Source organism: Diachasma alloeum, unplaced genomic scaffold (assembly GCF_001412515.2).
Source record: "Diachasma alloeum isolate Michigan unplaced genomic scaffold, Dall2.0 Dall_scaffold_00521, whole genome shotgun sequence".
NCBI classification, from domain to species: Eukaryota; Metazoa; Arthropoda; class Insecta; order Hymenoptera; family Braconidae; genus Diachasma; species Diachasma alloeum.
In genome coordinates this window covers 149,141-176,032 of record NW_021680653.1, presented here as the reverse complement: position 1 = coordinate 176,032, position 26,892 = coordinate 149,141, and the positions used below count along the sequence as shown (strand labels likewise).

The 26,892-nt window shown below is 36.1% G+C and overlaps 3 protein-coding genes across 3 annotated transcripts in view; 2 read left to right on the top strand and 1 right to left on the bottom strand.

Annotated features, from left to right (window-relative positions):
• The window catches only part of LOC107042808 (3-phosphoinositide-dependent protein kinase 1), a 106,937-nt gene extending 84,892 nt beyond the window's left edge, over positions 1 to 22,045 (bottom strand). Inside the window, exons 1-2 of the mRNA XM_015264005.1 lie at positions 21,888 to 22,045; positions 7,828 to 7,866 (exon numbers count right to left, since the gene is read on the bottom strand). Of these exons, the coding sequence (XP_015119491.1) occupies positions 7,828 to 7,866; positions 21,888 to 21,911 (63 nt within the window). The 5' untranslated portion in view covers positions 21,912 to 22,045. The remainder of the gene's footprint in view (positions 1 to 7,827; positions 7,867 to 21,887) is intronic.
• LOC107042809 lies at positions 16,301 to 21,336 on the top strand. The gene is made up of 4 exons (XM_015264008.2): positions 16,301 to 16,476; positions 17,342 to 17,543; positions 17,625 to 17,717; positions 20,996 to 21,336. Exons 1-4 carry the CDS (start codon positions 16,301 to 16,303, stop codon positions 21,311 to 21,313), a joined length of 789 nt encoding a protein of 262 aa, XP_015119494.1. The 3' UTR covers positions 21,314 to 21,336.
• Positions 22,046 to 22,685: 640 nt separating the features above from the next.
• The window catches only part of LOC107042789 (U3 small nucleolar RNA-associated protein 6 homolog), an 8,633-nt gene continuing 4,426 nt past the window's right edge, over positions 22,686 to 26,892 (top strand). Inside the window, exons 1-4 of the mRNA XM_015263975.1 lie at positions 22,686 to 22,881; positions 24,404 to 24,530; positions 24,640 to 24,780; positions 24,865 to 25,055. Coding sequence (XP_015119461.1) covers positions 22,790 to 22,881; positions 24,404 to 24,530; positions 24,640 to 24,780; positions 24,865 to 25,055 — 551 coding nt within the window. The 5' untranslated portion in view covers positions 22,686 to 22,789. The remainder of the gene's footprint in view (positions 22,882 to 24,403; positions 24,531 to 24,639; positions 24,781 to 24,864; positions 25,056 to 26,892) is intronic.

Below are 26,892 nucleotides of genomic sequence, written 5' to 3'. Positions count from 1 at the left end.
AATTTTCGGGGCAATGACCTCATTCACAATTCGTCAATTAGGGAGTTTCTGCAAAACTGGAGCAGATGGCAGCAGTGTGTCATCCCCTCCATTTGCCAAAGGTATTGAACAAAGATGGTCAGATGCATTCTATCCTTGTCTGATTCATTGAAACGTGTGCGGCCACCTGGTGCCATTAGTTCGCGGAAAAACTCCCTAATTCATCTAATTGCACTTTCTTAGGTGAAGGGTCGTATAAACTGTGATCATTCGAAATTTCGATGGTTCTATACGCTAGGGATATATCAGTGGGTAGTCGTGGATACACTTTTTTTCCGCACTTGTTGTGGGAGGTTGACACGTATACCTAGATTCCACAATTTTTTATGTTGCGTTGATAGTAAATCCATCCTGAGAAACATGAGTTTATCTAGTCGAGAATGTCTAAGACCCTATTTGCAGCGGAAGAATATTCCAATGAAATAGTATATTTCGACACGAGTGAGACGGAATTTTCACGAGTGTAAAGTTGGCGGCCAGAGATGAAGCCGAGGGCTGCCAATCACACGGGCTGAAAATTCCAGTCTTACATGTGTCGAACAATATTGTTACATTGATGTTACGTTCAGTAAGTGGTCGAACTGTCTTTTTCGTTTACAAGTAAACGAAAAGACTTTTGGTTTACTTTTCATTTACGAGTACAAGAAAAGGCACTTTTCGGCACGAAGTGAACGTAGCAACAGTGTCAAAATAGTATATTTCGATACGAGTGCGACAGAATTATCACGAGTGTGAAGTTGGTCGCCCGAAGCAAACCGAGGGCTGCCAACCACACTCGTAAAAATTTCCGTCTCACATGTGTTGAACAAGATGTTTTGACTGTGCCTTTTTCATTTACCTTTTGTTTACGAGTAAACGAAAAGGCACTTTTCGCGCACGAGGTGAACGTAGCAGCAGTGCCAAAATAGTATATCCTAGTACATGTGGGGCAATATCGTCTTTAACGTGTGTGGGGTTTACAGCATGAGCCGAAGGCGAGTGATGTAACCACACACGTTAAGGACGAAATTTCCCAACAAGTACTGAACAAAATTTTATGTCACGAAGCCTGAAACCGGCTGAATTAGACACGAGACGCGAAGCGTCGAGTGTGTAATCCAGCCGGTTTCAGGCATGAGTGGCATAAAATATTTGTCAACATTTTTGCCAAAAATAAATTATAATCGAAATAATGTTGTATTCATCCAGATATGCAAGATCAGCCCGATTGTTAGGTTCCACCAACGCCACCACTGGAAACTAAAAGGCGACGGCTTAGATTACTCCTCTGCATCCAAAATTACTTTTTGTTATTGAACCGTTGATATTTATTTTTAATTTGACAACATTCTTAGCACGCACCGAAATAGAACAGATGACTCATGTCAGTCACATTCATACCTTCATACTCCATCACCGATTGTTAAAATAACTCGTTACGTAACCTAGAAATATGTTCATTGAAACCCCCAATGAGATAGAACAGACGAATATGACTTACATTCTATAAGTGCAGAGAGAGGGGGATCGTAAAGACACGAAAAAAATTCGTGACGGATACACGTAGGTTGTCTACCCTACATAAGCCCCCTCCCCTCCGGCCAACACAAACCTGGGTACCATATAAGGTCCGGGAACAGGCTGCACCTACACGGATATAACTGTAGGCTTGTATCTCCCACATTACATTAGGAGTTAAAACTCACTGGCGTATATAGTCATTTCCGGTGCCTCCTCTTGGGTGATAGACGCACGGTTTTACGATTCATGAATGAGTGACGAGAGTTTGTTGTGGGTATAACATGAACGTCGGTGGAGGCAATTTGATGGAGGATTTAGATAGCAGCAATACACAATTTTCAATTCTTGAGATTATGGCATTTCCTCGAGTGCGATTTTTAAAGTAAAAATAGATTGATAGAAATTATTTGCGTCTTCCCAATTATGAGAAGAAATTTATTTATAGATTGAGTGTTGATGCGTCACTCGTGAGTTTATGCAAATTGAATATTTACGGTATTTAACATAGACCCAAAGAACAAGCTTTATTTTTAGACGTATGATCTCAAATTTAAATTTTCAAATGGCTCAAATTCAGACTTTCAAAAGTCTCATGTTGATACTTCAAATTTTAAGTTAAGTTCTGAAAGTCTTAACTTGAGCATTCAAAAGTATCAACTTGAAGCTTTGAAGATCTTAAATTGAAACCTTCGAAAGTTTCAAGTTGAGATTTTCAGGAGGCTTAAATTGAGATCTACAATCTCAATCTAAGACTTTTAAAAATCTTATTTTGAGACCTTCGAATTCGTAAAATAAAATATTATTTTTTGGGTGTACATCACGTTTAGTTGTACGGAAATTATAAAAAGTTGTCATTGAAAATTTAAAATCTTACGAAAACAATCGATGGAAGTTACAAATTTCAGGTTGTCAATCAATTAAAAATTCAGCGTCATTTGGTACTGAATATTTATGTTTTGATTGAAAGTTCAAGTATGTTGAGTAGTTCCGAGGGACCGGTCACTTGGTAAATTATTGGACCACTCGATTGGAAATCAAGGAAGAAATCACAAAAAATCACTGGAAATCAAGTGATTTCCATTTCCGGTAGTGATTTCTAATGACTTGTGGAAATCATCGAACATCAGTAAAAATCATAAAGAAATCAGGTGATTTTAGAAATAATTAGAAATCATCGATGAAAGTGAAACCCAAATTTTTTATTCGAGCTCACTCATATGATCTCGTTTGACCCTCATGATCTTCTTATGCACATATCATTTGATTCTCACTATCACATCCGTAAGGCCCTTCTAAACTCTTTGATCCCCCGAATCTTACCCAAGAAAATCGAGAAATTATCAAAATCTACTAGAAATCATGGAAATTACGAAAAATCAAAAGAAATCATGATTTCCAATTCTTAATGAAAAATCACAGAAATTATTCCAAAAATCACAGGAAATCATCTCATTCTGGAAATCACTGAGCCATTCGATTGAGGAGTGACTAGCTCCTCGAGTAGTTCTCGTTTTTCTGCTAATCAAAAATTTCGAATTTCAGGGCAATCTATAATTTTAGAATTCCTTCCCACTCTAAATCGAATTCAATATCACTCTTGAAAATGATTGGTGAATTATCAACTATAGTACCCCAAGACTTTCAAAATTACCGGATGTTCCTCGATAGTTTTGTTGCATAGCAACGAGAGGGATGAGTTTTACACAATGTATCCCGATCGTCGATATGCAGGAAAACGTGAGGAAAATATCCGATGAATTTTGAAGGTCGAAGAAGATTATTTCCTCCATTCTGATTTCATCTGATCAGAGTGCGGTGTTTGGAGCTACGTGACACGTTTCAGGAAAATGTGGGGAATATCTGTCAAATTCGTAGAAAACAATTGACAGGCTGCAAGGAAATTATTAGTCTGATTATTTCCCCGGCACCAGGGAAATTATCTGTGTGAAATGTGGCATGTGACTCTGAATACTGTACTCTCACTGGTCAAGATCAGAATGAAAGAAATAATCCGTGGTAATACTATACTAGGGCTCCAAAATCACCGGTTAGTTTCCGATAACTTCGTTACATAGGAAGGAATATGTCAAATTTTTCTGCAAAACTTGGCGTTTTTTCCGTGTAGAGAAATTTGAGGAAAATAACCGATAATTTTGGAGTACGAGTAGATTTTTTGGAATATCTCTTTTACTTGGATATCGGTCAATCTGAGTACAGTATTTTGAGAGGAAAAAGCAGAGCTAGGCGGAAATTTCCGAAATAATAATAGTATATTGTGTACCAAGGGAGAAAAACATGATAACCAACCCACGTGTGGATTTCGCTAAACACGCGAGTTTTTATGTCCTGTTTTCCTTCCTAAATGCATATGCTATTTTTCATGTAGGATGAAATTCCATGAAATTTCCGTTTCTTTCTAACAGTATGTTAGAAAAGGTAGGCGGAAAAAATGACCGAAAATGACCGGTCATTTTGTCGGTTCCCATACCCAACGCGTCTTACTACCCATCGGCTATTTTTTCGTACATTCGTTAGAAAAAAATTCATGGAGCGTCGAGTTGTAGTACTAGATTCGTCATCATATGAGTGAAACGTCACAGGGCATCGCTTTTTTTTATGGCCATGGGCTCGCTAACCAGACAAATTTAAAAAAATACCTTGTCAATTGAAATGTCTAACAAGTTACACTAGTTTCCAGAACTACATAATTTCCGGGGTTCCTAACGAAAACAAATTATTTTCAACAGGTGAACGATCTTTTCCTATGTTAAGGGGAAATGGAACCCCTGTGTCTATAGGAACTTTTAGAATTGTGTTTTCTCCTGCAATTATTAATTTTCATCTATGAAACTAGTTTATCGACTTGATTATTGCATTGTTAAGTCAATGAAGTAGTTTCATAAATAAAAAATAATAATTACTGGAGACAACACAGTTGTAAAAGTTGCTATAGACACATAGGTTTCGTTTCACCTTAAATGAAATTGCTGGTTATGCACCGTTGCCGGAAACTCTCTCGCCACACCCGGGTAGTGGTGAGTGTATTCGGCAACGCTGGAGCCTAAATTCTGCAGCATCGAAATCCCGCAAAGGCGACCAACTCGATGGGTCGCGTATGATAACCAACTAGAGTTAATAATAATGCTAATACTAATGTTCATATGAGTGACATCGAATTCGATTTCGGGAGAAAAGGTTTATGATCTTCAAGCTGCAGGTATAAGCCAATTGAAAATAAGGCGATAATTTAGAGGACCCCACTGTTGCCCATTTTGTGTTAGTGTAGTGCATGTGCAGTACACGCAGTGCGACCCAACTTTTGTTGACACACCGGAAAATAAACCCCTGGATTTTCCTAATTTTTTCTCACTGTCATAAATAAATGTACAGTTTCCATTGATTTTCTCATTAAAATATAAGGAAATAATCGGAATATGTGATGTTTCAATTTCTGAATTAATTAAAATTTCATTGAACATGGCCGTGATTAAAAAAATTCCAGGATTTACCACGGAAAAAACAGTCGAAAATGTCTAAATCTGTGAAAGCAAAATCGGTTTGTTTTTGAATAACGTTTTTTACTTTAGATATCCGATGAACACAGAAAAATACCACAGATATTTTAGGAACTTATAAAAACTCATAATTCATATTCTTATATCTGCTTTGCAAGAATAATTATCGTCTTTCATGAATAAAAAATGAATTTTGTTTGAATATCTTGCTATAGCTACTTACAAGAGGATGTCAACTTCTCAATAAATGGTTGCGGAAGCGGTGGAATTAATGAGGAGGAATAAAATTGTGTTTTAGCAATAAATAATTTAATTTTTATTTTATACAAAAACTACAATGATCTACGCTACTGCGTTGATGTTTGTGCCTTGACCTGATGTTCCATGTATTTCTTTGAAAAATAGTATATTTCGTAACGAGTGCGGAAAAGAGTTTTTTGGCTCGTGGGAGGTTTATAGCACGAGCCGAAGGCGAGACTATAACACTTTTCCCACGAGTATCGAACGATGTTTTTCATCACGCTGTGACGAAAAGTGAACTTTTCGGCACGCTCCGCGTGCCTAAAAGTCCAATTTCCGCCACATTGTGATGAAAAATATTGTTCGTAACTCGTGAAAAAATATTTTTTAGCTCGTGGGATTATATCACTCGCCTTCGGCTCGTGATATAAACCTCCCACTCGCCAAAAAACACTTTTTTGCACTCGTTACGAAATATACTATTTCATCACAATGTGTGGAAAAGGAACGTTTTAGGCACGCGAAGCATGCCTAAAAAGTTACTTTTTCACACAGCGTGATGAAAATGATGTTATAACGAAATTTCATATGATTTGCGGTAACATTAAGGAAATAAAGTAAGAATTGAAGGCACTTCAGATTAGTGAAGATTGAGACTTCCCAATATTTCAAGTTTTTCCAACATCCTGAATAAATTCTTAGCAGGGTTACTACTTCGAAACATGCATTTGAATAACAATTCAATCCAAAGTTCTATCCCCCCAAAATTCTCTCAATCCTACAATCTTCAGACGAAACTTCCACAATTCGACTGGACCAAAACAATAAAATTACCTAATGCCTGCCATCCAACTCTTGTAAACTGGGGGAACATTATGCAACGTTTGTTTACTTCGACGAGGACGTGACGTCAGCCGTCTATATTGTATTGCAGGGACACATCGTTGACTCAGCCGCGTTCGACTTTCGTTCTTGGCTCGAAGCACTGCAGGTAGTCAGGCATGTTGTGTCATGTCACATCAGTTTACCCCCGGTACAACTAAGCCCCCTCCTCCTTCACTGCCCTTTAAAATTCTTATTCCCACCTTGTTTTTCTCTAATCCGTTCTATTTTTATACAGAAAATCTATTTCGCGTAAATAATGTGGATGTTTACCATACTATTTACAATACAGCATTCGCGGAACAAACTCCGTCCCACTTGTCTTGAATTCATATTTATCTCGTGGCTTTGGAACGTATAGATGGACGAAGCTCACATGGAAAGAAACATCATTCGGCAACCGCATAGTACGTTAACGTTCTATATATGGATTAAGAACTTTACCAAAGACTTTCTATTCATTCTTAAGACAATTCACAGACGCCATTCACAGACGCCACACGATACAAGCGTACGGGGTCTAGTGCGTGAGTTCCATGGCCATGTACCCGAGACGACATAACATTTATTTTCGAGCTCATTTCTTCATGTAAATATCGTCATTTTCGGAATTTTCAAGGCAAAAATATTGACGTTGTTGAATTACATATTTGTGTAGGCCTTGAATTTTTGTATCATCATTCTGAAAGTAGGTATCTATTTATGGAAAGCATTCTGACATTTCATTACAAACTTTTTAACCATAAATTTGATGAAAAAATCAGATACCTTGGCAGTATAATGACAAGTCATCGAAAGCTAAATAATTGAGCATTGTATGTGGAATAGGGTCTTTTAAATTTAGACATAAACATCTGGAGTAATTTTTCATATTTTTAAAGTAATTTCTGATAGCGAAAATATTGATAATGTCGAATGAGGCATGAGCACGTTATTATTGAATGATTGGGTTGACTGATAATAGACCTGTTTGTGTCTGGAAATTCAAAACATCTCCTTAACGGTAATCAATCATTATCAATTAGGGTATTTTCAGACGATTCAACTCTTCAACGAACGGGTGGATAAACCACTTCATTCAAGAATTGATAAGAGATGTCGGCTAGTCATCCCCAAAATCGTAAATATAGTACAAATCATCAACTATAAAGTTCTTGTCAATTGAAAGATTGTCTGAATAATCAGTTGACGAAACTGCCTACAAGACAGGTATTTTGACATTTTGCAGTGAAAGCCTTCATTTACGGGATAATTCTCTAAATAATCAAGATTTCTGATGAAAATTGTTTCAACAGCTGACTTCTAACTCTCGTACACTATTTATTCTACAGAATTTCAATACCACAGAGAGTGCGTGTTCACTTCCTCCATCGCCACTTCTCCGATTCTCAACATACAACGTAAAAACAAAAATCTACTCTATAACTAAAAAATACTTGATGTTTAGTTGACTCTCATCACGATCCTCAGTATCCAATAAACATCCAATAAACATCTCATCGTGATTTCATCAATTCCGACTTGATTATTTTGTAGCGCATTAAGCTGCCAAAATAACAAATACTGTGCCACATATATCGTACAGTATGTTTTAATCGGAAGTTATCAAAATTAAATAAAAACGGACAATTCATTGTCATATAACTCTCACCTCAATGGACCCTTCCTTTGTCATCCCACGGTGGACAATCTGCAAAAGCAATACAGAAAATACGATTATGGATGGGATGGACCCTCAAGGAAAGACAAATGAGCATATAAATACATTAAAGATATACGTGTGATCGAATTCAAGGTCTATGGTTATATAGCCCCCACATATAATCCTTAGTCTGCGCATAAATATATATGAATTGAATACGACGATGCGTGGCGATGCGAAAACCCACGTTGCTCATGTATGCGTATAGCCGGTGCTTCAAGCAATAAGAAGGATAGACGGTATTCGCGATCGCAACGGAGATGTGGGAGCCATCAAGTGATCTCTCCACTAACTACTCTTGGCGGGCAACCAATGAGATCATTGGATTCTCTTTAATCTCATTTGTTGAGCTCCATCATTGGCTCCCTCCGAGGGATCTCATTGGTTGCCCCCCAAGAGTACTTGGTGGCTCCCACATCTACGTTGCGATCGCGAATAGTGACGACGACCGCTTTGCGTGGTCAAAAGGGATAGAATGGGCATGCAAAGATGCGCGCGCATCACGGCGGGAAAGGACATCTTTATTAGCGGGAAGCCTTGCTCCGCCAATTTGCACCGAAAAACCTTCAAAATTCCAATAAAATAAACACATTTATGAATATTTTATGACTCAATAATACTTCTATTAATCTCGAAATTTTAATCGATTTTAGCCCTACACATGAGATTGAAAACGAGTTTATAATTCTCAGAGATAATAATCATCTTTCCTCGAAAGCTTTTCAACAACCAGCCGTAGCTATAAGAAAGGCCATAAAAATCAGATGTATTAAGATGTTTCATGTAAAAAGTCAAAATAATGAAAAAAAATGAAAAATTCAATGAAGAAGTATCTGGGGTATGCTGCATCCGTGGGAATTTTTATAAAATTTTTCCAGATCTTGCGTTCGAGAAAAAAACGATGAATTTTCAATGTTTTTGTATCCTCTCTAGCTATAAGGCCGAGATTATCGCACTCTGAATTCCAAGATTATTTTCTGACGCCTCTAAAAATAATGAAAAATGCGTGAAAAACTAGTATGCAAAAAAGTAAATCTTGATTTTAGTTTCATGTGACTGTTAACCCTGTTCTAGATTTTTTGACCAAGATAGACTGAAAAACAAAACCCAAAATCTTCGATTTCCGCAGTTTTTCGTTCACTTCACCATGAAATGTAATGTCATGTTCTGTTAGTTTTGAGTAAATTTGTGATGGAGGGATTAATTTATTCATGATTTTTTATTAACTAAACGATTGATTTGGGGAAAAGAATCATAAGGACTTACCTTCCTCGAAATGCGTTCAATTTGCAGAAAAATTTTTTTTTTCTTCAAAACGGGAAATTTTTGTTTTTTTTTTTCAAACAAATGATGTAAAAAATAAACAATCCGGTATGAAAACAGTGGGTGTTGGTGTTAATAGATCATAGACCATATAAATAACTCACAAAATAATGCAAATCACGAAGAAAATGATTTTTTATCAACATTGTCGAAAATACCTTGTAAAATTGTTTTTTAATGAATTTTTATTAACAAAACCGTCGCGAATATCGCAAAATGTTTCAGGATTTACCCCCCCCCCTTAAATCACGTGTATTTTACAGAAAAAAAATTTCCCGGTCGAAAAAGTTGAATTTTCAATTGTTTATAAATAAATTGTTAATAACAAACAACTGCGCATGAATTCGAACCGGAGACCTCGATATTCGGATTCAGCGGCTCAAAAAACATAGAATCCAATGAAAAATTTTTTTTTACACGAAATGTATGCAAATCACCCCCCAGCTTATGGACTATTGGGAACCTGAGTTTGTTGCGGGTTACTAACTCGTAGGTTGTACCTGCCGTGTAACCCGTAGGTTCCAAACGCAACAATACTCGTAGGGACGATTATTGTCGGTTACAGATGAGTTCACCACCGATCACTAACTCACGTAGCTCAACCCGTTTGTAACTTATTTGTCCCTTATAAAGTGTTAACGGCATTCAATTATCCAAGTCCAGCCGGGCATAATTGGTCGAGAACTCATCAGTACACTGAATAAGGGTCAAAATCAACAGTCAGAAATGAAGGTCAAAAATACGGATCAGAAATAAACGTCAGAAATAAGGGTCACGAGAGTCAGGAATAAGGATCAGGAATTAGTGTCGAAAATAAGGGTCATGAGGGTCAGAAATGAGTCAAAAATACACGTCAGAAATAAGGGTCATGAGGATCACAAATGGGGATAAACAATAGACGCCAGAAATAAGGGTCACGAGGGTCAGAAATGAGAGTGAAAAATACACATTAGAAATAAGGGTCATGAGGATCAAAAATGGGGATAAACAGTAGACATCAGAAATAAGGGTCACGAGGGTCAGAAAGAGGGATAAACAATAGACGTCAGAAATAAGGGTCACGAGGGTCAGAATGGAAAGTCAAAATTGAGGGTTTCAAGGATCAGAAATAAGGTTCATTAATAAGGGCCAGCAATAATGGTCAGAAATAAAGGTAAAAAATAAGGGTCAGAATTAAGGTTTAGGCATAATAATCATAAGTCAATTGTCAAAGAATACGAATCCTCGCCATATCTGACATATCGGAATGTTATATTCCCAAGAATTACAGGATAGTGGACTTGGACTTCAGCACAGCAGACGATCATCAAAGTTAACTAACATCGAGTACGGTTCGGAATTGGATGGGTGAGCACTCACCGAAAATGTGATTTTTTTTCTTTTTCTACGTATATAAATCGATTCTTATCATTGGGCATGCTTTTTCGTGGCAATTAATGAGTTATTTATCATTGATAAATTGTTAATAATAATTAGATGAATAAATAATCATGCGGGTTTTTGATGGGTTACAACCTACGTGTAACTTGTGAGGTAACTGCGTGACGTTTCCGTGAGTTCCTTGTAGGGTGAAACCTACGTGGAACCGGTGACCATGTCGGTTGCAACTGATAGGTAACTGATGATAAACCGACGAAATTTCTACTCGGGATTGTCATCGGCCTTTCCTCTATTCTTTCCCATCTCCGATTGTTTTATACGTAAATTATTTACTGCGTCCGTTATTAATTTACCGTTCCATCATTTACTATTTTTAATTGGCGGCAAAAGATCCATTTTTTATTTGTTTTTGTCACTGTCAATCGATTTAACGTGGGGCCACAAGGAATCACACAGTTTATAAATCACACACTTGAACCGAGTAGGAAACTCTGCAGGACTACTAGCTTGAAAAAATGAAATGGCCACTGCGCGCGACATTGCCACTTTTTCAATGCATTTTTACATAATTTCGATAATTATAAAGAAAGTTTTGAAAAATAATGCAACAAGCGTGATTGCAAAAAATCAATTAATTCAGGAAAAACGAATCCAAGCTTAAAATGTCAATATTACAATGGAAAAGTTTATTTGAAAATTCGGATTTTTCGTGTTCAGCGATTGAATCAGAAATCGATAACAATAGGTCTCCCTTTCCGTTTCCCCCCCCCCCCCCCACGCGATGATCTACACACGAAACACCTTAAGTCATAAAAGTCGTGAGAAAAAAATACCTCATCTTCCTCTATTTAATTTTTTTCCTACACAGAGAAAAATCCGTTCTCAAAAAACCAAAAGCAGCAACTTTGTTCCAAACTCACGCTCATGAATCAAGGGCGTCGCCATCAATTCATCGTTTTTGGGCTTTGCGGTCGTATTTTACGCCCGTCCTTGATTCAACATCGCCGGGGTTTGGTTTAACGTTCACGAAAATCATCCAAGAGAATGAACTTTTTATTTAAGGTTTCTCGTGCCTTTGATTTCTATTCATCAAAATTAAAGATTCAGGAAGCTGATTGAATGCCGCACGTCCTTCAATTGTATACATCTTGTATAAAAAAAATTGACTGCTAAAACATTTCCACAAGAATTTTTATAGAATTCTGTTGGGCTATTCCACGCAAATGTTAAAAATGATACAATTGAGAATTATGAGAACATTCCAACAAATTTTTTAAATGTCTTAGACTAGTATTGATTGGGGTTGAGAGCAAAAGGTACGGACACCACTCCCAAAGATGTTCTACACTGTTAAAAATGTTTTCGAAATTTCATGGAAAATATGGTAGTAATTCTCATGAGAGTGACATTGAATCGGATTGAAGGGAAAAATGGTTATGAAATTTCAAATTTTAGGTAAAATTCAAGAAAATTCATGAGTTTTCATTGGGCGTGAGACGAAAATAACATAATTTAATTGAATTTTTAGTGGAAGATGAATATTCAGAAACAATATGACATGAATTTTCAATTTTTCCCTGAAGTTTTCAGATTTTTCCGAATTTTCAAGGAATTATTGAACTGAAAAACCAAGATTTTTATTGTTTTTCAGATCATTCGAACAAAAAATTAATGGAATACTTTATTTTTCAATGACAAGATTGTCTGAAATTTTAGTGAAAATTAAATACGATAAAAATTTCCAGGATTTGACACGGAAAATTCAGACGAAAATTTTTAACAGTGTAGTAAGACCCTTGAGCATTTTCGCAAGTTACAAACATCTCGACAATCTTCAGTGGGCAGAAGGTGCACCAGGTAACATAATCGTACTGAACCATCTATTCTATAGGAAATCTTAACGAATTAAAATGTTACGATTCATGTATCCGATGATGAGCATGCTTCCATGGTCGCTCAAGCTCAATTATTCCAATAATTCATATTATTCTACGAGGAATTAAGCTGGGAATGTACTCATTACAGACGCCCAAGGAGTCTTCATGGCATTGACGTATTCTTTATGGTGTATTGAAGTAAATTGCATTGTCTAATGAAAAAAATTGTAATGGAAGTGAGATACGATTTTACAGATGTAAGTGACTCAATTAACGGAGCAGTAATGGAAGTACACGACTAGAAATATATCAGAAAAATTACGATACTAATATGGCAAAATGAGTTCATTTCATCAACCCCGGAAATTTTTGTCGTGTTATAAGAGTTTTTCTTGTATCCAACGTGAGAAATTTGTTTCCGTCGCAACAAAAGTTCTGGCGTTGGCACCTCCAACTGAACCCACCGTCCAAAATGAACCCATTTCTCCATGTTCCACAGTAATGTTCCTTACATTCTTCTCTCCGGGTAGATAGCAATGAGAACAGTTTTAGTGATAGCTGGTATTTTTCTTTCTTCCGAATGCAGGATGCATATATATTCCTAGTTAAATTCATCGTGGAATCATGTAGTATATCGAAATAAATGATCTGGTGCAGATTTACTTCTACATTGATCGTAACACTTAACTTAGCTGAGATCTCCTATAGAATAGAGCTTTTAATGGGAATATGTTGCTAGTCCATTGAAGGTTGTCGAGATATTCGGCTGTTCTGAACCGTCCAGAATGGCTTAAATTTCTTGAAGAATCACCATGACAATCTTCTGAATAATCTGTTGAAATATTCCTGAGGTAGTGCATTCCCATATCCACAGGACAGAGTGATTCAACATGTTCATTATAATTTATCTAAAAAAATCACTTAACGCGAGACGTAGAATGAGCGTACCTCAACATCAAACGAAAAAATAAATTTCTGGTCCTTTCCTGAGAAAAAAATTTCAATCCGACAATAAAATTTATTGCACACACACGAATGCCCGAAATTTCCACGCAAAATCCCGTTATAAAATTTTGCCCAAAATAAATCTGATTGACAGAATTAATATTTTGATCTGTGTTCTCGCTGGTGACACAGCCCATTGGAGTCACTAGAGAATTCCTGGGAGTGGTCTCTGAACTTTCTACCCTCAACCCCAATCAATCCTAGGCCAAGATATTTTTTGAATTTTCCTCGGAATTTTCCAAGAAAAGAATTAAAACTCGTGAGTTTTAAAATAAAGATTTTCTCGACTTCGATTCAACAACCTATTTTTTGGCAATTATCTTAAATGAAAGTCATGAGCAATGCCTTGAATTAAGCGCCGCGCCCTTGAACGAGCGTCGAATTTTTCTCAGTATATATGCGATTAGTCACACGTTAGGACTGAGATTTCCGCGGCGGTTTCTTCCGAGGTATTTGAACCCATTCTCCCCGTCTGTAGGCAGTCTGCCCCACCTACCATCGGCCCCCGAGATGCTGCGAGGTCCCTAGTCCCCTGTCGTCTGACGAGTATTTCCTTCCTTCCTCCATCCCTCTCATTCGCCCCACAGGACGACGACCCCCGCATCCCGTCTTGCCCACGCCCTGTTTTATCCCGCTCTCCCTTCCAATGTGAACAAAATAGAATAGCGGAATAAAAACGATAGGGGGGAGACGGAGGGTAAAATTTGTGAGAGAGTTTGGGAATTGTTTAGATGGAGATAATACTGCATCAAAGTGAATTCACCCGGCCTATCCCACTGGTTTGTTGTATATAGATAACACGAGGCCTGCGGAGAGGCTGATGGATCAATAGTCCCTGTCTAGCTGTCTCATCCTCCCACCTTGAAACTCTCAGTGGCCTCATTCGTGGAACTTTGAATCAAAACTCATCCGAACATACAAGAATACTTGCTATTACTCATTGTCTATCAATCAAATGAAAAAACAATGGATATAGTTCTCGAATGTGTTTTACATCGATCTATTATTCATCTCATTCCCAGGAAAACTCTAGGCAATTTTGCTGTATATACGAGAATTTAAACATCAAACGGGGGAAGTATATCTGTTAATGCTGGCACGCGATGACCCAGACAGAATGGCGACTAACTCAAAGGCGGTTCTCGACTACTTTCACCTCTCTCTTGAGTTATCTACGTTCCATGTTACGTGATTTCATATAATATTCGAAATTAGGTAGAGAGCTGAAGAAAATACGTTTTTTTTTCCGGGCGGGGGTTGAAAGAAAATGGAGCAGGGATTGTTGTACGACGCGCACCCAGCCCGGAGGGTGGCGTAGTACGACGAATGGGAACGGAGTTTATCGATTAGTGACGTCATTGCACCCACTATAACCTACGTCACGGCGACGTACAAATGGAGGCGAGAGAGAGAGAGACAGAATTGAGTACGTCGAGTCAGGGGGTTCATAATGTGTAATGTGTATGTTCGGGGATGAATCATTTAAATTAAAAATCATTTTTCACGTATTTTTATCTCTGAATGATGGTTTAACACTTGATACAGATTCATGGTTTGTTGAACAATCCACGACTTTCAAGTGGATTGTTCAGCGAACACGGAGAAAATTATTTAGTGAATTTCACCAATTAGTTGTTGAAATTCACCAACTAGTTGATGAAATTTAGCAACTAATTAATTAAAACTCAGAAAAAAAAATTCAGTTTAATTCAATTCATGTTGACTACCAAACTAGATGGTGAGGGCATATATATATTTGGAAACAATCCCGCAATCATTTATATCTTGACAATCGATCAATGTCTACCCTAGAAGATATTTTCGCAATCTACAATTCCTTGTTAAATTTGATCCATCAAATAAATCGACGAACGTTTATTGAAAATTTAACAAATGGTTGTCAAATGAAATTGAAAAATCTTTTTCTCAATTTTAATTAAATAGTTGATGAAATTCACCAAATAATTTTCTCCGTGAATGACAAGAAACATTTCTACATTTCATTAAATTGTGATGAAAATGGTGCTATGACAATTTTCTATTCGAATCCACAGTTGTTGAACCTATTTCCCATCCTCCATCACTTTCCGCGAGTTAAATTCCCTGCAGCAGTGGATGAAGGGTTTATTGCATTTCCTTTTAATCAAACCATGACCAATGAAATTGATTACTTTTAATATGCGTAACAGACTTTTTTTCATTTTCTCCTTTCTTTTGCCTCTGATGGCGTGTAAAATAAACTTTTCAATTATTAATTCTGAATATTGATCGAAAGGTCAATGAATAAATGTCATCAGATTGTTGAGTTGGTGGGAAAAAAATGAGAGCTTGAATCAACGAAAAAGGGCAATCAATTCAACGACGACCCTGTTATGGGATGCGGCTGGCGGAGTTTTCCCAGTGCACAAGTATTGATCGTCCTTCCTCACGCCGAGCTCGCCCTTCCCCTCTTTTACCTTGCACCCAGCCTGCCACCAATCCCCACTATTTTCTTTTTACAGGAGGCCTCGACGCGGGAAAAAATCGGCGCCCTTATTTCCAGCAAACCCGTGATTATAATCGATGGAGACTCTCTCGATTGTACAGAAAAATATGAATGTTATATTTTTAATATTTTTTATTTTCATGTATTGAATGCAATCAGAATAACGAGGAGAATAATTATAAGTAATTATGCGATAACTGAGGATGACCTGAATTTTTGCCCTTCTTGTGGGACAATAAATTGAATTTCTTTTGTGCATTTTTTTATTGTTTCACAGAGCATAATGAATTTAATTGTATGTGGCTCGTGACATGATTTTATCATGCGTGGAAAATCCGGTGGCAATGTATAAATGTACTGGGCGAGCGACATTTGTTTCATTTGTACTTTAAAAACTCGAGAAATCTACGTAATGATGGTTATTTATTTTTATGTATTTTTTAATATGTTTCTTGCCCTTGAAAAAACGTTCTGTGAAGCTACAGTGCACGAGGGGTTAACAAAGGTGTTGCTCGGTGGTTATACAAAGTGTGTGCATGTGTTTCACACCGAAATTATATATTTTTTTCAATCAAAGAACCACATAAATAAAATGAGAATTAATTCTTCGTTTTCCAACTATCAATAAAATGAATCATTGACAATATGCCAGTACTTGATATCGTTAATGACATATTGACCTCAAATTTTCGGAAAATGCTAGGCAAACTGTCCAAACACAAACAGTACTTTCAATTCTGAACTCAACTGTAAAATAAGCAAATTCGAATATTTTAAAATTTTTCTGATTAAATTCTGTAATGACGTGGTAAAGTAGGATAAGTGCAATTGTTTTGAAAAATTTTCTATTACTTGAATCAAAAGTTCTCTCTAACGTGGTCAAATTTTTTAACTCTCCTGAAAAAGTTCCATTTTTGGACTTATCCTGGTTTACCACTTCACTATAGAATTATAAATAGACATTCCCCTATTTTCCATTTCCCCAGTTTTCGTCTCTCGTATTCAAGAGCAACCTGACACGGGGTAATTTCGACTAATAAATATATTTTAAGAATCCTCAACGAATGAACCAGTGAATTCTGAGTCGTGAAGATTTCTAAATAAAATTTTCCACTTTCGTTTTTCTTCGATATTACGTTCTGAAGTAATTATTATAGTCGTTATAAATTGGATTCGCGGGGTGTCAGTTAGTGGAGCCGAAAGCTTTGTAACTGCTCTTCTAATGTCGGAGTAGGAAGCAGTTTAGTTGAATGAATATGAACTTCTTGTTACTTTAACTGAGAAACATAAAGTTTCTGGATGTCGAGATTCAAATTTGTCTTCATTGAACAATTAAAGAAAATATTTTCATCTCTTGTCGTTAAAAGTTAATAGAGGGCTTTTATTATTCTAGTGTAAGGACAGTTCAACTTCTGAATCAACTCTGCAATGATTCACAGGACGAAGACGACGTGGTAGCCCGTGACGCATGTTATGGGTGTTTCTTTCGAGCAAGTAATAGACCCTCAGGATATCCAATGCTATTATCAATGTCAGCCTGTGCTGATTTGTATCTTGATGACTCGAATTACGGTCACTGTAGTGCCTACCTGAAGGTATTAAAAAATTCATTAGTTCTTAGGAAATGTTATCAGTAATTACCATTATATTTTCTCCTCGTTTATCAATTTTCCAAGAACGCTACAAGCAATGCGGAGACACGTGCCACCCCCACGACAATCTATTGCACGTTTCTGGAGTGCATACGACAAGTGAACAAGGATAGTCTGGTAACGTCCATCTGCGATACTAGTTAGTTGTCTCATTAATCATTTCAAAATATTTTTCTTGCTGTCTTTTTGTGATTTCTCCTACGTTGTTAAAAAATTTTGTCTACATTTTCAAGTGTACTTTTTGGAAATTTTTATCGAATTCAATTACCACTGAAATTTCAAGAAATTTCGTGGAAAAATCAAAGAGAACTGTAAATTTCAATTATATTTTTTCCTGAAAATGAATGGAAAACCAGAAAATTACGGTAAATATATTCGTGAATTTTCAGGGCAGCGACACTAAATGCGATTTAGGGGGAAAAATCATGAAATTTCAGATTTCACTGAAAATTCAATGTAATTTGGTACTGAATATTCATATTATATTGGAAATTCAAATAAATTAAGGAATTCTCGTCTTTAGGCTGCTTCAAATTCCGAAATTTTACTGAATTTTCAGTGAAACCTGAAATTTCGTGATTTTTTTCCCCCTAAATCGCATTCAGTGTCACTGTCCTGAAAATTAGTGGTCAACTGTCCATGAAATTTCATTTTTTTTCTAATAGTGTAATTGTGGAATCATCTCGGGGATGGATTGCTTTTCCAAAAAATGACACGAGACGACCTTTTCAGACTATTAAATTTTCTGTTAAAAATGTCCTTTGATCATCTTCATCTCATATCAGTAATGATACGGAAAAAAAATTCCTAGTTTCTAGAACCAATTTACTAATTCTAAGAAAATCAAGGTTCCATAAGGCATTATACTGAGAATGAGACTGGCTACTTGATTTCAGAAGATAGTTTCAGTGATAAAAATCTACTTATGTTAACCCTTAAGTGGTTGCGCAATAAGGCAATCCTCGCCGTTTTTCGGTTTTTTTCTTTTAACACAAAAACTTCGTTACTGAAAAATTCATAAAAATTGGTATTCCTACTTTCAAATATATTGGACACAATGAGAATTTTTTTGGTCCAGAATTACCCCAATAAATTAGCAAAATCTGTTGAAAGCTAGACTTTTCCGTATACTTCTTCTCGTTGGAATGAGCCTAGACCGAACTCAATTAATTAATTTATTTTTGAGTTATGAGTATTAAAAAAACTAAATGTAATTTTTTTTTAGTATTTTTAGACAAAATTTTCCTAAAATTCCGGCATTTTTATCTCACTAGATTCCACTACGACGGAGTTGTGAAATTCAGAAATTGTTACTGAAAACTAGTAATTTTTTTTCTATGTACTGCGATGATCCAACAAACAACCATTTCATAATTTCTTTCCTGAATTGTAAATACACGAAATGATGTGTCACAGTTCTAGGACAATTGTAAATACACAAATGATGTAAATAAATTACACAGGAGGCGCTTGTGGCATTAAGGAATGATAAAATGGTGGGAATAAACAGAACCCGTGGGTTCATAATCACGAGGTATGTCTTCGCACTCAGGGGAATTTGTATTGTGAAAAATACTGGGAGAAGATCAACCACTGTCAGCCCTTCTACTGGAGTTATTGATCCACGCGGTAACCATTTATCACAGTGAATTTCATTAATTACATTTTCCCCCTAAGAAAGCACGCACGAAAACATCAATTAATGACTCCGGAATGGCGTCATCAATCTGAACAGACGAATAAATCCCACGCAAGAAACATTAATCGATTTTTTCTCCCATGACGTCGTTGCTCTGCATTGTTTGCAACTCTTCAAATCTTCAATTGAGCGAACAACAAATATTTTCGACCAGACAATTCGTAAACGCATATGTTGATTCAACCTCACGTTAAAAATATCTCAAAATGATAAATTGACATAATGATTCCAGGGCAAAGACGATGTTTTCGTAAACAAAACCGTTTCAAGTAATAACACAAACAAAATATATTTCCTGGAGTATCAGTCAACTCAATAATTTTTGTCAACAACATGCGGGGACGTGAAAATGAAAATGTCCAGAATATTTTTTAGAGACATATTTCTTAAAACTGTATCGAAAGTTGAAAGATCAAGATTTGCAGTGTAAATTTACCCTTTGAAAATGTCTACTAAGTGAGTAAAATGAGGGGCATTGAACAATTTCTTATATGAGGTATTCCATGCCAACTGAATCAACGGCTGAGCCTCCCCTTCTCGGAAATTGATTTCGACTTTTTCTACGATTGGGGGCTAGAAAAACTATCTCTCAATTTTTTTCAGATTTTTTCGATAGCCCATTTCGGAGATATAATTTTGTCTTTTTTTTCATTTTTTTTCAATAACTCGGGTTCTATTCAGCCGATTTTAATGTATGACTCTACCATCTATAAGAAGATTTTGGGTATTTTTTTTTCAATCCCTAGGTGGTCATAATACCGAATTTAAAAAAAATGAAAAACGTTAATTTTCAAAATTACGTCACCTTTTGTTTTTCTCATCTTTTTATCAGTAACTCTTATAATCAAAACAAATATTTTGAGCCGTCATACAAGTTGGGTTTTGTCCTTGATCTATTTTATTCTTAATTTTTTCTGCTCGAAATTCTGCGCATTTGGTCAAAACACCCCAAAACGACTTCGATTATGTATCGAAAAAATATGTAACATATAGGTATACATTTAAATTCACTTCATACTGTTTATAATCAAAGTCAATCAACTCAATTTTTGGGGTATTTTGACCGAATTCGTGGAATTTCTAGAAAAAAATTGAAAATAAAAGAGATCTACAATGCTACCCAACTTGTATGACGGCTTCAAGTAATTGTTTTGATTACAAGAGTTACTAAAAAAAATACCAGAAAAATAAAATGTGACATAATTTTGAAAATTCCGTATTATGAGCACCTAGGGATTGAAAAAAAAAATACCCAAAATCTTCTTACAAATGTAAAAAATGGAAAATTGTGGAGCGTCATAAATAAAAATCGGCTGAATAGAACCAGAGTTATTGAAAAAAAAACGGAAAAAAATCATATCTCCGAAATGGGCTGTCGAAAAAATTTTAAGAAAATTAAGAGAGAGTTTTTCTAGCCCCCCCCCCCCCTAACGCAAAAAAAATCGAGATCAATTTCCACGAGTGTGAGAGTCAGCCGTTTACTCATTTGACATGGAATACCTCATATTTAATTTTTCATTTTCCTATATCTCTGAAACTATTAGATTTTTCCTAAAACTCCAACAATCAGAAATCACTTAAAACATACTCCTGAACCCATTGGCTTCAAGGATATCTCCAAAGTCACTTGCAAAACCGTCTTTATCTCATCTCTATCCTTCCCTTCGCTCCAAAATTACTCTAATCTCCTTCATAGATTCGCCAGTGCGTAAGGGAAGCCCTGCATATAATCCCTGACTTCTCAGTAGAGGATACACATCTGGCTCAACTATTCGTCAACACAACAGCCTGCATCCTGGCGAAAACCCGATGTGCAGCCCTGAATCCGATTACCGGATCAACCCAGGAACATCTCAACTTTTCCAAACTCCCGATCCCATCGATAAACGCTATTTTAATCAACTCTAACTATGACATGAACATCGTACAACTGCCATTCATCCAGGGAGCCATTGACGATTGTGCTAAGTACAGAAACATTCAACAAGCCTCGTGGCCTAGCGTCCGGTGTTGAAATGGTTCGAACCCCTGAGGGAATCTAACTCATGTCATAAAATTAAGTAAACATTGAATATAAAAGAATAAATATAAAAATTTGTTATGCATAGCTGATTCATACTCGTTTGTTTGAGGAAAGTTAAATGGAAATGAATGTGTTTACATTTATTATCGATGGGTTTTCTGTTCATTCAATCCCTAGCATGCGTCTAGCTAATGTCGCCTGAGCAATAAGTGGTGATGGCAGAAGTCGTGAGAAACAAACGGCAAAATATGATGAGCACTCGTCAATGCATGACGTCATCAATTCCCCTACGTAACGGCCAATGAACCGTTTGGCTGCGTGTTTACACTTGAGTTTGCGCACTACATCTTCGTATTTTTGGTTTTAATTTTTATAAATGAAGAATATCAATGGTGATTATGACAACAAATTAAACGGGAATGATGGCAATTATTTGATGTTTTTTGGGGAATTCTAAGTGGATTTATGAAGCTAATAAAATTCGTAAATTAATAATAATTTATTTGTAATTGTGCTGAATGAAGTAGAGAAGGCACTTGCTAGCTTATTTTATTTACAAACTTACGATTGACGGTGTCCTTTCTGTCATTCTCGTAACTCAGTGTTAGTATTATTTTTATCATTCGTCGGTGTAATGGTTTGTTTATGTTTTTTTTTGTATTTATAATCACAAGGTTACGAGCTACAAACTCACGACAAAACGGAAAAACGAGAAAAACTGTCGGCCATCATGAAATTATCCGGCACATTGATCCGAAAATGGGTTTGTAAGAGCAGTGCATTTTATAGAATGGGGAGGCCATCTTGTGATGGTGGGGACAAGTTCGATGAGATGTTTGGTTGATAATGTAGGTAGTTTTACCTACACTGGCCCTTTTCGAAACTTTCTAGTGTTCAGTAAAAATCTCTGAATCTCCGTACTGAAATCTAGCGGGAAAAAACTCTTGGTAATGAGTGAAATTTTGAATTATTTTGAGAAGACTTTTCCTAAATCATAAATCATTATAAATCAGGAAAATCAAAGTCTCATTTTCAGTCATTTTTACTTGAATCTAGCATGATTGTATTTGAATTAAATCTCATTACCTCTTACACGGAGAAAAAAAAATACCTTTGTCAAGGAATGATTGATGGTTCATAAATGGTCGATAAATAATTTTGAAATGAAAAAATTAAAAAATTAAAAATTGGGAAAAATTTATAAATTGTCACTAGTTGTCTACACAATACCACTGTCACTGGCGTGCTGTCATATGCTCGCTGTCCCCTGCTTGTTTTGAATTGCGGTTACGCTAATAGGAAGAAACCTACAATATCGATCTGATTGTTCTAACCTAATCTGAACTCCAGGCTCATCCAGACCCAGAGTTTGGCAACACGTGTGTGCGTGTGTTTAAATGTTTATCATCGTGATTTAACGATATTTCCGTTGTTCACTTTGACACTGGAGTCAATTAATCACAAAATATGGCTGAAAGAGTGCAAAAACGGTGTGAAAACTCGGTGCAGCACCTGGAGCTGATGGAAAAGATTAAATTGTTCGATGCGCGTGAAATCAGGTTAGTCAGAGAATGGATTACCCCAATTCTCTACACTAAAAACTCCAAGATAGAATTCATGGCATATTCTCCAAGAAGAAACACTGGGATCTTTCAAGAATGAACATTTTCATGGCGGAATGGATGTGAGGGAATTGGTGGAGGAAGATTCCTTGCTGGAATTCTATTTTTCGACGGTTATTCCATGTTGGAGAGTTTACTGTACTATGTTGAAATGATAAAATGTAGTGAACCGAAATGATAATAGACGATTTTGGCTGGAATCTCACAGAGAAAGTCTGTGGACATTTCCTCCATGAATTCTTCGTTTGTGTGAAGATAAAATTAAGAAAATAGGGTCACCGGAAATGTGGAGAAAACAATAAACTGCACTAGATTATTGTCGATTCGCGACGTTTCGCTTATAATTTAAACCTCCTCAGGCTTCTTGACAATTGAGTACATAGTCATACCATTTTCTGAAATTCCCATGACCCTACTTCCTTAATATTAACTGTGGAGATGAATAATAATTTCATTAGAAGATAAAATATTTGAGTAAAATGCTATTTTCAACTGCGGAAGTTTTGGCGAATTGCAAACGAAATTTCTGAAAAAAATTTAGGCTGAAGATTTTTGTATTTTAATCATTTTCGAAATTTAAAGGGCTCTTACAGGGAAATATGGGTTTTCCACAAGAAAGCAGAGAAAAGCTTGGAACTTTGTACACTATCGTTTTCTAATGTTATATGAATAGTTGTTGGATTTAACAAATATTGTTCAAAATTGTTGAGATGAATTACTTTGTAATTGTTAATAACAAAGAGAGCAAAGTCAAATTTTCTTTGTGATGCAAGGGATTATCTCTGGGGTTGTACCAAATAAATCGATCAACATTTGCGAACACTAACTCAAGATATAATTGAATTTCCGTTTTTGGAGTAAAGTAACCCCGTCATAATATTTTCCATAACCAAAGGACATTGCTTTCCAAAAGGTGAGGATAAAAATCAAGTGCTTTGAGCTTTGAAAATACTGATTACTTACAGCAGAAGATTTTTTGGAAATTTTTGAAGATTTTGTGGCCATTGGTTGCCCCTTAAAACACATCGCCATTTGCAATAGAAAACCTTCCTCCGGCGTATATCTTGTTTTCGAAGAGTGCCAACTTTGCAGATCGACGTGATCATGAAATTTGCAATCACATTCGTGAAATAGTACATTTTTCGTAATGCTAAGCGTTTGTGAATCCCTTCCTACAGCCGGAAGGGTGGGGCGAAATGGACACTTTTTACTTGAAAAAAAATTTTATAACTTACAAAGAGATTTATCTATTAAGACCAGTCTAGGCTTATCACAAAGGGGAAGAATTGTTCTTTCCATTAAAGAAAAATTCTGTTTCTTCCACAATTCACCACATCACTAACATTTCAAAAAATTCAGAAGTGTCCATTTTATCCCACTCTCCCCTACTATTCATTAATTCGATGCCTAGATTGTTGTGAATATACACCATTATGATTTATTTCGTTTCATTTTCCAGAGGAATCATCAAAAAACGAAAAGACTACGAATACAAACTTTCGAGAACAATCAAAAGTAAAGAGGATTACTTACGGTATATTCAGTATGAAATGGATCTCCTGAAGCTCCTGAGGCAGCGAAGAACGGTGGGTGCTCATCTTCTAAACCATTGACATCATCGTTTCATCACATTCTCATTTTTTTTTACGCAAAAGTAAATAAACAAAGTTTTTATTATTAATTTCTGGGTTTTAGAAATTTGGAATCACTCAGAAAAAACGTGACATTGATTATGGAATCGTCAACAGAGTGATGAATTTGTATAGAGAGGCACTAGAGAGATTCAAAGACGATTTGAGATTTTATGTTGCTTACATGAAGTTTTGTAAACAAGTCGTAAGTATTTCAGATAGTTTTCTTTCTAATAAAATTGATGGTCCTTATTAATGAGTGCTTTTTTACGTATTTGTGATTTAAAAGGGCTACAATGATGTTGTCAGTCGAACACTTACCGAGATGCTTCAAATTCACGGAGATAAACCAAAGTGCCATCACATTGCTGGCAAATGGGAGCTCGAGGAAAGGAAGAACATCAATAATGCACGAACTTATTTTATAAATGGTATTAATCATCATCAGGATTCCCAATTGCTCTACACCGATGCATTTCAGTGAGTTTTGATCATTATCTTAACCACACTATTCCCATTCCGTAGGATAGAGGTGAGATTTCTACAGTTCAGAGGAATTTTGTAAGGGCATAAATTCAGGGAAACCAACCCGGCTGAAAATACAGGCATGATTAACATGCATGAAAAGTGAATAACGATAAAAGTATCTATTTTTTTTTCTGTAAAAAAAGTATCTTGTTCATTGAATGATTTCAAAACAAGTCAAAAGACATTTTGGATGGGAAATTATTGCCCCTCAAAATTTCAGGCAATCCATCATTAACAACAATTTTACTTCTTTCTCATTGTATTAAACAAAGAGAAAAAATGTTCTGCTGCCTAGAATCAGGTTACTGATTTCAAGGAATTCGCGGTCCTAGGAGGCATTGTAAGGTGAAAGTCCGAGTCCCCGAAATTGGCCCGATAGTCAAAACTTTCTTGCACATCCAACGTATTTCCAGTAGCAGTCCAATCAGAGGAACAAATTGAGATACTCAAAGGGAATGTTTCCTTTTCCTCATAAAAAATTATGTTGTTCTATGTATGCGTTCAGCTACTGGACCTAAGCGTTCAGCTGCTGGGAAATTCATCTTAATCAGATTAGAAAACTGGTTATGAGCTGATCCACGCCAAATCAGCAGACCAAAAAAGTCGATGCTGGCGATTTCTATCTCAATTTTTTTTTTGAAAAAATGGCGATTAGATGAAAATTTTGCAAAAGAGAAATTGAAAAATATTGATGATTGAGAGTTATGAGTTTTTGAAAATGACTTGTTTATGTAAAAAAAAGTTTTTTACGCTCCGCGTGCCTAAAAGTCCAATTTCCGCCACATTGTGATGAAAAATATTGTTCGTAACTCGTGAAAAAATGTTTTTTGCACTCGTTACGAAATATACTATTATGTCACGAAGGCTGAAACCGGCTGAATTAGACACGAGACGCGAAGCGTCGAGTGTGTAATCCAGCCGGTTTCAGGCATGAGTGGCATAAAAATATTTTTCAAAGAGCTTTCATTTGTTGGTAATCGAGAATTTGATTGATTTGACTCATTTTTAATTATTCAATTGAATATTCACTCATTTGGGGGATAATGGCATGAATAATAGCGATCTGCAATCATTTTCAATACTTGTCAAACTGAAAAAAATAATAAGCTTTTTTATAGTAATTAACGATTGAAAAAACACGTTTTTTCGTACAAACACCGTAAAACTGAAGATAATGCTATGTGTAAGGGCTCATTACACGTTGCAATGAAATAAGACCAAGTTTTTAGTTTTGAGGCTTTCGCGGCCATGATTGTTGATATCATTGGCTTCCGGATAGATGCCGCGTTTGGTTTCAGCGTTGCGCCGACATTTCGCAAACATTGCAGCCTGCATCTTCAGGGAGATCCGATCAATTAGCCCCTCATGTATAGATATTCCAAATTTTTCTTTTTTTCCTCATTGAAGTAGTTTTGAAGAAAATTGCGAGCTAATAAAAAACATTTGCTAGTTAGTACTTTTTTTAAATAAATTTTTGGAAAATCACCTCTGAAAAAAAAGGCGTTATCCCCCCTATTTCATTATTTCCAAAAAATTTTATCACCAATCGATAGCAAATTGTTTGAAGATCTTTGCGAGTTAAGAAAAAATTGTCAATGCAATCCTATTATTGTGTAAATTAACAATTCCAATTTCAACTGAAAACCAGAGTTGATGACCAGAGTTTTTAACAAAGATGTCAGACAAGATATGAATTTTTTTTTTGGCTCAAATGAAAAAGCGGCTCGAAAAATGGCGTGCAGAAGTCTTTAAAGATGACAAATGTCTCTAAAGATGATGTCTGTTTTCA

Excerpts from the sequence above, each read along its gene's own strand:
- LOC107042809 (XM_015264008.2), top strand. The coding sequence starts at position 16,301 with ATGTACTGGGCGAGCGACATTTGTTTCATTTGTACTTTAAAAACTCGA. Across the intron at positions 16,477-17,341 it reads TTGCTCGGTGGTTATACAAA|TGTAAGGACAGTTCAACTTC; the intron begins GTGTGTGCATGT and ends TTATTATTCTAG. Across the intron at positions 17,718-20,995 it reads AAGTGAACAAGGATAGTCTG|ATTCGCCAGTGCGTAAGGGA; the intron begins GTAACGTCCATC and ends TCTCCTTCATAG.